Genomic DNA, 12,724 nt, shown 5'->3' with positions numbered 1-12,724 from the left:
CTTTTTCCTTCACTAGGTTTTTATCCCAAAGGGTTTTTCCTAGTAAGGTTTTAACGAGGCACATTCTTTTATCAATGGACACCCAAGGGGGAGTGTTATGAATTAATGGTCGTCCATTGATTTATACAATTACTCATATGATTGATAATCATATTATTCATTACTCTTTATGATGTAATATTTTGTATTTACTATTTGATTTTATATCCTTTCTGGGTTACCATATTGTACCTATAAATAGGACTCGTCCTATCAGTAATTAGACACACATAAAACCAGAAGTTGCTCCCTACTCTCTCATTCTCTATTCTTCCTCTCCTTTGTCTCTCTTATTACCTTTATTTTATAACACTTTCAACCTTAATCAAGCTTATTATTGTTATATGCTGAATGTAACTTTTATTTATATGTAATGCAAACAAAATTACATGATGTACACAAATGTCAATATGGGTGAAATTGTTGTGCTATAGCATTTTCATCCGTAAACCGATATCGAATCCTTCACCTAAAACAAATGCTCTTGTTATCAATATTGAAACTCTATACTTTTAGAACACTTTATCTGATGGCATCTATGTTACAAATTAATTTATAATAAATTAAATTTAAATATAAAAGAATTTTAAAATTATTATCGTCCCAAGTTTCAATACAATTTCTAGATGATACAGATAGTTATGTTTTATTAAATCTCTCATACTTCTACTTGAAAATTCATATCTCGGAAATGAATCAGTTTTAATATACTTCGAAATATAAAGTAATTGAATAATAAAATTAACCGTAAAAAACAAGTTCATTAGATTATTGAAGTCTAAAAAACAGTCATACAAATAAAAGTATTTCTTAAGCCCATTTAGCCAAGAGAGACATAAAACCAGCTCCAAGCAAAAGAAAAACATTTGCTCGAAGACGGAGTGTGCCACTTTGTTGCATTCTTGGACTCATGAAATCAGCTGCAAGAAGATCAACCAAAGCCATATAGATTAAGATTCCTGCTGAAGCTGCATTCAAAACTCCTTCCACAATAAGAGCAGTTGGACTGTTTTCATCATAAATACGTGAGATTCCTATGCCAATTCCAATTCCCACCGGAGTAGTCAAGGCAAAGAACAATCCCATTACTGTCACAGATACTCTTTTGAAGTTTGCCTACAACAATAGAACTTATTTATAAGTTAGATCCTTTATCCCTCTCCATTCCTGAGGAGTGAAATTCTCAAAAATACACATAAAGTTGCAGATAGAAGACATAACTACAGAATTAACCATATTTTCTTCGCTAAATTATAATTATTCACCAACTTTTTAAACGATACAAACAGTCTCTATATATATGAATTCCTCCCACATACACTTATAAGCTTATGGATACCATCTACCAAACCATTAGTTGTCATGTATAATGACTAACATCACACAAAAATTGCGTGGTGATTAATAATATAGTTCATCAAAGTCATACATCTAAACAATTTTTTTTTACCTAGGAAATATTTTGATGTAAAAGTTAAATATTTACCGTTGAAAAGTCGTATATGGTCCCACATATATTGTACTTGTAAATGATGGATCAAGCCATTAATTAATTTAATTAAAAAAGTGGGTTAGAAAGCAGGCATGGGATAGTATTAGATAAAAAAAAAACAGGTTCAAAAATCCTGGGTTGTTTGTTCCATACCAACACAACAACACACATGGTCCCAGTCACAAATCATTTCACACAAAGCATCTTGGATCCTCACTCACATATAAGCATTTTGGATCCTCATTCACATATTCTTTTTGTTCAGATTAAATCAATCAACCAAATTCATTTGGATACCTGAGATATGCAGCTTCCAAGTCCCATGCCTTCAAAGAATTGATGAAAAGTCAGCGCAGCTACCAGTGGTCTTATCGTGTTAGGACTCTCTGAAGCTCCCAAGGAAATTCCAATAATAACAGAGTGAACAATTATCCCCAACTCCAACACCTGTGTAACAGATTCAAAACCCCCGTTGTCAAATAAAGAAACCGAGAATGAAACCCTGATTTTTGAAGAAAAAATATTAGTTTGTCCCTTAACCTTATATATTTATTTATTTTTTTTCATTGACTTAGAGTCTTAATGAATACCTGTGATATGACTCGATGGCGAAGAAGCTGGGAGGATTGATCGTGGGAGTGAACAGAGCCATGACTATGGCCATGCGTTGCATGTGTGTGAAGTTCCGCATGCCCTTGGTGCCCTGTCTCTTTCTCCACATCCCCACTCTCGATCTGTACTTCATTGGAATGGTGTTTCTGAAAATACGCAGTGGCATAAGTATCCAGCATGAGAGTCCCCATGGCAGTGCACATTGCAACAAAGCCAGTGAAAGGAAAATCTCCCCATGGATGCTCCTTCAAGCAAGGCGAGGTCAGATTCTCAAAAGCATCGGGTAACACGTGGATGAACCCAGTTGCCAGAATCACACCTGCAGCAAAAGCCTTTATCAAGAAACGCAGGTATCACTTAAGCAGGTATCACTTTTCCCATAAGAGAAATACACACTCCAATTGCACTCACAATTAAAATTGATACCAAGGCTACTATTTTGTATTTCAGAGCTTTTGCTCTATCACAATCTTCATTTTCTTCGTTACAACCAAAAATACTATAATAGAAGAAAAAAACGAAAACTGTTGGTTTATCTTATATCTAGTCATTGTAAGATAAATCTAACCAAGAAGAAGAACGAGAGAAATAAGAAGGAAAAGAAGAATATAGTGAAGAAAAAATTTTCCGAATGATTTAAATAGGAAACTGTATTATCTGATTGATTATCTTAAATTTTAATTAATGTATATTATTTTTATTATAAATGGTAAATCTTTTAACAGAAAAGGAAGATGACATAAATGATGAAGCTATGTCATGAAATGTCGACATAAGTTTGTAACAACCAATGGAAAAAAAAACTTTGAGAAATTTAAATGCAAAGAGATTTTGAGAGAATAAGAGGAGTGTGTCCATTATGTGGAAACTGACGGCAATGTGTGAAAGAGAAGAATAAAAAAAGTAGAGTGAAGTCAACCTTTTCTGTTTTCATATTTTGATTGAAATCTCTTAAATGTAGGACCAATATAACAAAAAAAATAAAGGCAAAATGACCCATCGAATACAAATATCAAATAACAAGGTAGAAAATATGAATTCCAACTTCATCTTTTCTTCTATATTGTGATGCATGCGTAATGATTAATAAATAAATTATTGATCTGGTTTTATTTTTTATTATTTGACTTGTGTGTTTTAATATTTTATATACGGATCATATATTTTTATCATAGAATAATTATTTTTTTATCATTAAATTTAAACAGTTGATTTTATGTACCACCAAATATCCATACTAGATTTACTAGCGAAAATTAATGTAATATAAATTATGTAACATAGATTTACTAAATTAGATATAGATTACCGGTTGGTATATATAGAATAAACGGTGTAATCGGTAGTGATCAAAATAATATACACAATAAATAAATAAATAAATAAATATATATATATATATATATATATATATATATATATTTAAAAGATGGCAGTTTGTTGTTTCAAAATCTTGAATTCTACATTAATTAAATTAAATTAGAGTTTTGAAAGATATAAATACTAAAAAAAACTTTACGATGAATATGTTACGGTTAAAAATTAATTAAAAAATATATATAATATAAAATTTCATGTTATGTTCTTAAAAAAAAAAAATACATGTATAGGAAAATATTATTCTATAAAATTAAGATTTCACACTTAAATAAGTACAAGAGTTGGAAAATTTTAGCTTATTCAATTATCGAAGATAGCGCATGAGAAATAAATAGAAACTAATAGTTTGTGTTCAAAGAGGGAGCTTACTCGGTGTGTTGAAGTTTTGATGGTGTTCAAAGTCATGCAAGCCGATCAAGCTTTGTCACTAGAAATAGGTATAATCATTCATATGAATAGGTAATGCATGTTTAACATAATGTGAGTCAAACCTAGAATTACTTAGATCAGCTTATCCAATCTTGAACTGTAAAAATATAGGTGTTACATAACTCTTTAATGGATTAGTCACTTATTTAATCGATTATGAAATGCACTACAGTCACTACAATCAAAACCCAATCAGGATAACTGATTAGATAAATCTCTTAATCCATTAATCTCACCAGCAAAGAATTCCTTTTTAAACAAATCTCAATTCATTTTCAAACACACAGAATACATAATCAAAAACCTGATTTGAGAGATTGAGAAAAGAGAATTCTTGACTTTTTAGAGATTACTCTTTTGGGTGTTCAAGAAGACTAAGGATGGAGTTAATCTTGGGAGATCAAGCTTGCCGGTAGGTGTTAGCGCACAAATGAGTTTTGGTGATTTGGTGCTTGAAGATTTGATAAAGATATACGTGAAGTCATGATCAATTTAATGAAGGTGTGAAGACTTGATGATTCACTTGTTGAAGTTATTCTTTATGTTATTATTTAATACTGGATTAGATGACCAAATAATTTAAAATTATAAAATGATAAACTTAAGAATGCAAAAATATTGTATAGAAATATACTTTCATTTTAAGGACTATTCAATTTAAAAATAAAATAAATGATAAAAAAGTAAAATAACTTATTTGATCATGTGACTGTAAAATAAATATAAATAAAAAAAAAGATAAGTTAAGAAATGTCAAATGACTAAAAAATTAACTTTTAAAATACTTGTTAACAAAATAAAATAAACATTGGTTATAAAATAAATTTAATAGACAGATACATATATTTTAAAAATTTGAAAAAAATTATTAAATACAATCTTTATATGGGATTCTATGTATATATGATTAGTGTAATTATTTATTAGATAATTTCTATTCAAATTTTACATATTAAAATAGGAAGAATATTCAATGATAAAAATATCTATATTATAATTTGATATAAATATGTTTTATTGTTTATAATTTTTTTACTAATTTTAAATAATAGTATTTCACAAAATAAAATTATAATATATTTTTTAAGTTTAATTTTAGAAAGTGACTAAGTAATGAAATATCATAAAAGAAAAAAGGAAATATATAATAAAATTTAATTTATTTAAATATTATTATTTTATGAAATAAAAGTAAAGTATATTAAATAATCAAATAATTAGAAACTATATTAAATAATGATGTAATTATAGAAAAAAAATTTAATTTATTTAAATATTATTATTTTTTAAATAAAAGTAAAGTATATTAAATAATAAAATAATTAGAAACTATATTAAATAATGATGTAATTATAGAAAAAAAAATTAATAATTTAAATATAAATAATGGGTAAAACATAAAATTTATCTCTAGAGACATATGTGACAACAACAAAAACGCTAAAAAATATCAAATAACTAAAACACTAACAATTAGAATATTTGTCAACAAAATAAACATAGATAAAAAGATAACTTTCCTAGTATTTTTTTATATTATAATGGATAATAGATAATACATAATAAATTATAATAGTTTTTAATTATTTTGAAATTATATTGATATTTTAGTTAAAATTGTGTGAAGTTTTTAATACGGTTTGTTATGGTTAGGGATGTCAAAAAAATCCGTACCCGCGGATATCCGCGGATAAAACCCGCAACGGGTAGGAAATGGATATTAAAAATGGATACCCGCTACCCGCGGGTACGGGTATTTTTGATACCCGCATGTTAACGGGGCAGGTACGAATATCATAGTATCCGTACCCGTGGATACCTGTACCCGCTAAACTTTAATTCACAAAAAGTACCCTTATATATATATATATATATATATATATATATATATATATATATATATATTAGTAAAAAACATTCTAGCCTAATTTTTTCTAAGTTGCACATCTTGTCTTCTGTCTTCATTCTTCAAACTTCAAGTATTGGTACGTTGTCTTCTTCCAAGTACACCCATTGACATTCTTCTCTTTCCTTTACTTGAAATTGGGCATATACATCAAATCCTAGATAGATAATGACGTTTATGGTATACTTGTTGTCAGATGATGAAATCAAAATAAAAATACTTGGCACGTGGCAATTGAGGTTTATTGTTTTTTTATTTTGTTTATCTTTTAAGAATCAATTGGAGAAAATGGACTTTTTGATCAAAACACTAATTAAAGAATTTTAATTGTGTTGAATGTCATTTTATATTTACTTTTATAATTATTTGGACTTGTGTGAACTTGAATTTATTTGAACTTTATTTAAAATTTATGATAGTGATGTATTTTATTTTATTTTATTTGAATTTATGATTAAATATTTGTTTTTTAAATAATTTTGTAAATACCCGCGGGTACTCGTGGATACCCGCGGATATGAAAAAAATAGACGGATACCCGCATAACGGATACCCAACGGATATGAGTACGGGTACGGGGCAAATATTTATCTAGCAGGTAGGGTACGAGGGAGCTACTACCTGTACCCTACCCGCCCCGTTGACATCCCTAGTTATGGTTGTTTATTACAGTATATTATTACAGTATATTTCTTATTTCATTTTTTATGTGCAATTTAATAATAACAAATTAATGTACTAAAATGTGTATTTTAGTTTACAAATTTAATTTTAGTATTGTTATGAATAAATAAATCTGAATATTTAAAATATGAAGTTGTTAAAAAAAATTAATGTTGATGTTTTTTTTAAACACAGATTCATGTTTTGTGTGTGTTTTTTAAATAAGGATTGATGTTTGTTTGAGTTTTTTTAGGTTAGTAAATATATATTTATTAAAAGAGATTGAGAAAAATAATAAATTTTTTTAAGTTTATAATTAAGTTTTATATAAAATTAACATGAATTTTTTTATATATATAAATTTTGAAAGTTAATATATATATTTATAACATGTAAAGAGTTGAGTCTCTACAATGAATTAAAAATAATAAGAATGGATTATGTAAAAATATATAGAGTAAACTCATTAAAAATATTAAGCATAAATCATATAGTTAAAATATTAAGCATAAATCATATAGAAAAAACGTAAAATGAGTAAACTATATAAAAATTAAAAGAATAGACAACATATAAAAAATGAAAAAAATTAGACTTTTTAAAATATATAGTTAAATGATGCAGAAAAAAAAATGTAAAAGGCAGATGATCTTATGGTATGAATGTTACACGAAAAACAAATTGCAAACAATAAATTCTGTAAACATAAAAGGTCAGACAATGTAAAAAAATACAAGGTTAAACGATCTAAAAATATAAAAATTAGACATAAAAATGTAAAGATACTTATATTATTATTCTTGGCCTTAATTTCATCTCATTTTTTATAATTATCATTTATGTATTTTTTTAAAAAAAATATGTTAATTTTGTTTAATTATGACTTAAAATATTATGTTTAATTGTTTTAAGCTGATGTTTTATCTTATACTTAATTTATTTTATTTTAATGCAATTCTTTGGTAATATAAAGATGAAATTTTAACTTTTGTAAAGTGAAAATAACTTTTTTTTAGTGAAAGTAAGATATTTTAGGCGCAAAATTAATGTTTCTAGTTTATTTTAACAGTATTATAAAATTTAAATTATGGTGACATAGTTTACATGTCAAAGTAAAAATAAAAATAAATTATTAAATAATAAAATTACAATTTTTAGTTTTGGTATTATAAAAGATTTTAAATTAATTAATAAACATACATAAAGTGTAATTTCTACAATTACGAAGAGTACACCTGAGACTTCAATACAATTTCATTTCCTACCATATAGAATATGACTATGACAACAGTAAATAATTCTCAACTAATCCAACATCATCTATTATATTAAACCAATAATTAAACAAATAACTACATTGAGTAGAAGAATCCACCTTTTGTTTCCAATAGAAAATGTTTCTATATTTCCTAGCCAAACGAATTAAAAAACTACGAGTGATGTTAAAATACAACCGAAGCACCATAATTAAAAATTCAATATATTATGTTTGATATATTATCTCCACTTGTTAGATGTATGAAGAAAGGAGTAAAACAGCCAGAGAAGAAAGTAACAAACAAAAGTTGTTAAGATAAATAGGACAATTCTTCTCAAAACAGGAGCCGGTGAATTGATTTTACCTAATTTTACATAATTTAATTTTTTTGAAATAGTTTTTAAAAAAATAGCTTGTTAAAAATAATTACATGGGATGTTTAAGTAGATCGATTGTTTATATCATGACAAAAATAAGGAGAGAAAAGATAGAACAACTACGAAAAAAATTTATACTAGTTTTTTATTTCTTAAAATCAACATTCAGTTTCTTATAACAAACCGACCACTTGCATCAAACACAAGAACACTTTCATAACGAGTTTCAGCAAATAACACAACACAAACTCATAATTCAGTAATCAGATTAAATACACCTATTCAATTTTAATCTTCCTTCACATTGCTAAGCCAAAATCCATGAAATTGATTCCAAACTTGATAAACATTGTTCCCTTCAATATACTTTAAGAATGCTTTCTCTGAATCTTTCCTAGAATTCAATTGTTGAACTTTATTATGATAGAATACTAGTTTTCGTGTTTAAAAACCTGTTATGAGAATATTAATCAATTCTATTATTTTTCTAATTGATTAGGTCTCTAATCTATTAGATTATTAGTTTAACCCATTAATTCATAAGTTTTTCGGCTAACTTTTAAGTTTTCGAATTCATAATAGTATGTACAAGTTAAGATGATTTTGTGTGTTTCTACTTTGGTCTAATTCTAACCTACCTTGATTTATATCCTAACCATAAGAAGATATACATGACATAGTGCATTTTTCCTATCTCAGGGACATCATCAAAAACACACAACTCTGCCACACATATATACAAATTACAATTCTAGCTCAATGCTATAGGGACAATAAAAATGTCGAAGATCCTTTGCCAAATGTGGAATTAGCAACAAAGACAATTGTTTTGTGATCAACTTGCCAGAAATTTTTGACAGACAAACTTGTATAATTCATTAGTTTCGGCCACAATTTCATTCCTTTCCACCTAGAAAACAACTACACTATCAATAAATAACTCTCAAATAATTCAATTCCATTCATTTATGACATTGAATAGCAAACAACGTAACTACAAGAAAAAAAAAATCCCAAAACAAATCCATTTTGTCATATTAACACAAATGCAAAGGGTGGTTTAAATAACAAAAAAGTCAACTAAAGTAAGTGAATTTAACAAAACTTATACTAGTAACAAATTATATACAACCATAACATAAAAATATAAAAAACATAAAACCATAAGAATAACAAAAAAAACCATAAGAATAACAAAAAAACCATAAACATAATGAAAAAGCAAACTTGCCATGGAAAGTAAAACCTAAACAGAACAACACTGTAATCACACACCCAGTGAATAAAATAAAACCATACACCCAATTCCAGTCATAAATGAAGTTAAGGAAGACATCAACATAACTACCAAAAAGAATCACAAAATGAAATCATTATAGTGTATCAACACAACAACAATGCAGATGTACAACAAATACCAAGGCCACAAAAATACACAACAAAAAAATACCCCTTTACTAAAAAGATAACTTCTTCCATATATGTAGTGGAGAGCTGGAACGGAAATACAAAACTCACCTAAATGAAACAAAATAAAAACCAAACATCTATCACAACAACATATAAAGCAATCCAATCTTTGTCGGTGCTTTGTAGTGCTCGTGCCAATAGAAAGAATAACATAATTGAAACGGTAAATGACATAAAAGCCTATACAATGAACATATGTCAAATGTTGAGGCATAGGTAAAATGAGAATTTTCATAACCGGAAACATGAAAAAAAAAATCATGTTTTAGGATAGGTGTCAATAGTATAGAATAAGTAGTTTAGATATTTTAATGGTATATCTATAACAACATATAAAGAAGATTCTCTCTTCTGTGTTCACGTTTCAAAATTTCAATTTTACTCTTTAAAATGTAATTATTTATTACATTTTTAAAAATTGACCGTTATTTTTACAAACATTTTATAAAATCGTCTATCTCTACTTCTTCTTTTTTTCCTATTTATCAACCGTTATTCTCTCATCTTTTCTGATATATTTCACTTTATTTTTCATAAATATAATTTTATTTTATATATTAACTTAATAACATTACAATATCATCACTCACTAATATAATATCACACATATTTAAAAAATGTGTACACACAAACGTGACAACGCCTGTTTTTACACTAGTTATTTTAAGATATTTTGCTTTAGGACAAGTGTCAAAAGTGTAGATATAGGTCATTTAGAAATTTCACCACTACATTGTTTTACCATATTTATAGTTGAATATTAGTGAATGTAAGTCAGTCGAAACTACCAACGTTGGTAAATTCTAATCAAGTCATCAAATCTAGGGGTGGCAATTAGGCCTGGCTCGGTGGGCCACCCTGTAGGCCCGCACAAAATACGCGGGGTAGGCCTAGAAGTTGAACCCGCAAGTCCAGCCCGTCCTGCATAAGCCCATGACCCAAACTGGCTGGCCTGCGACCCACACGGGTCGGCCCGCACGCCTGCATAAAAAAAGGATTTAATTATGTCTTTGGTTCCATTTTCATAGCAAAATCTCAATTTGGTCCCGTTATTTTTTTTTATCTCAATTTGCTCCCTGTTTTGAGAATTTTGATCTCAATTTAGTCCTTTCTGTTAGTGGTACAGTAACAACGTTAAATGGGACTCCACGTGGATTTTTTTATTTATTTTTTTTGAATTTATTTATTTATTTTTTTGAATTTTTTTTAAAAATAAAAAAATTTGTCACGTGTCAAACTATCGTCGTGCCACGTGTCAGTGACAGAGTGATGTGACAGTGATAATGTCAAGTGTCAGTATTATGCCACATGTCATTTATTCATAAATTGTTTCAATTTAGTCCCTATTTTTGTAAAAATAGTACAATCTCATCCCTCTCCAAATTGAAACAAAAATTAATTTTTATATAAATGTTATACAAATATTTTTATTAAATTTGATATTTTATTCAAATTGATATTTTATTATATATTTTTAACATAGCTAAGTTTATTTAAATTTGTGTTTTACATTCAACTTTACTTAAAATTGTTTTCAAATTTAATATTTATATGTTTTTTACTGTTACATGAACTAGTTAATTTATGAATTTTTTTCTATTAACATTATTTCCTATTAACAACTTTAAAACAATTTTAAATAAAGTTCAATGTAAAATATTAATTAAATGAACTTAATTTTGTTAAAAATATTTACTTGAAATATCAATTTTGATAGAAATATTTGTGTACATTTATATAGAAATTAAATTTGATTTCAATTTGGAGAGGGATAAAATTGCCGAATTTTTACAAAAATTGGAATTGAATTGAGACAAAAATTAAAATAAAAGGACCAAATTGAGAAAGTGGAAATGACACCTGACATATAAGTGACACATGTCATTGTCACTACCACATCACTCTCACTACCACGTGGCACAATGACAACTTAACACATGGCAAATTTTTTATTTTAAAAAAAAATCAAAAATCAAAAATCAAAAAAATTAAAAAAAAAAGTCAAAAAATCCAAGAACTGACACTTGACACTCTCTCTAACGAAAATGGGGACCAAAGATATGATTAGATAAAAAACAAAACTTGCATTTGTGTATATTAGTTACTTTTTTTATGGATTGTTGCACTAACGTTCCAAATTCTTGTATAATTGGAAAACAAAAGTATTATGTATTTTTTAATGTGCTAAAATTTAAAGAATACATTGTGTATGTCATAGTATGAAGATGAATATGATGAAAATGTTGAATTATCAATTTATTATCCAACTCCCCAAAGTCTTTACTTAATTTTTGTGAACTTCTTAAAGTTTTCGAATTTTTAAATATTGAAAGTTTTATCATAAAAATTAAAAAAAAAAAAAAATAAACAAAAGCAGGCTAGCCAACGGACCGACAAATCAAATAATGTGAGACGAGCCAGTGATTGCAGCTCGCATAAATTATGCAGAACAGGACGAGCCAGTCCGCGATATATGAATCTTATGCGGACCGAACCAGTCAACATTACCATCCCTAATGAAATTTCAACATTATAAACAACTTGGTAAAATGTAATCATATGATCAAATCTCAACATTATTAACTCTTATCTATAACAATTCAATTCATGAAAAGGTTCACTTCTTTAATGTACGTATTTCAAAATACTCATTTTATCCTTTAATATATAATTATTTATTAAATTTTTATATATTGTTAAATTATTATTATAGCCGATAGATGAACCCAAGCGGCTATCAGTAAAAAAAAAATCAAATTAGCAGGGAATTCAAATTCCATTTAAACTCTTCTTCTTCTTCATCGCACACAAATACTTTTTGATGAACAATGTCAGAACCACAACCACCTTCTTCACCTTTTTCTTCATCCGCCATGGATCCTCTCGGCTTGCTCAAAAATAAACTCAACCCCGACGGTTCCCTCACCAAAAACGACATCATTCCGAGTGAAAAATCAACTACTTTAAACTTTAATCAAGCTTATTCTTGTTATATGCTGAATATAACTTTTATTTGTATATAATGCAAACAAAATTACATGGTTTACACAAATGTCAATATGAGTGAAACACTATGCAAAGTGTCTTTATTGGTGTAG

At 27.3% G+C, this 12,724-nt stretch overlaps 1 protein-coding gene and 1 pseudogene across 1 annotated transcript; both read right to left on the bottom strand.

Moving 5' to 3' along the window:
* Positions 1–849: 849 nt before the first annotated feature.
* On the bottom strand, positions 850–1,870 carry LOC146883321 (zinc transporter 3-like). The gene is made up of 2 exons (XM_085668355.1): positions 1,829–1,870; positions 850–1,155 (listed from the first exon to the last, which is right to left on the bottom strand). The coding sequence occupies exons 1-2, from the start codon at positions 1,853–1,855 to the stop codon at positions 850–852; spliced, it is 333 nt and encodes a 110-aa protein (XP_085524481.1). The 5' UTR covers positions 1,856–1,870.
* Positions 1,871–2,094: 224 nt separating this feature from the next.
* LOC146883320 (zinc transporter 1 pseudogene) lies at positions 2,095–12,501 on the bottom strand (annotated as a pseudogene).
* Positions 12,502–12,724: the final 223 nt, after the last annotated feature.

The sequence above is a fragment of the Vigna unguiculata genome, chromosome 10 (genome assembly GCF_037176805.1).
Source record: "Vigna unguiculata cultivar grain cowpea cultivar isolate G323 ecotype 2 chromosome 10, ASM3717680v1, whole genome shotgun sequence".
NCBI classification, from domain to species: domain Eukaryota; kingdom Viridiplantae; phylum Streptophyta; class Magnoliopsida; order Fabales; family Fabaceae; genus Vigna; species Vigna unguiculata.
Note: the sequence above shows the minus strand (reverse complement) of the source record. Positions and strands in the feature narration are given on the sequence as shown.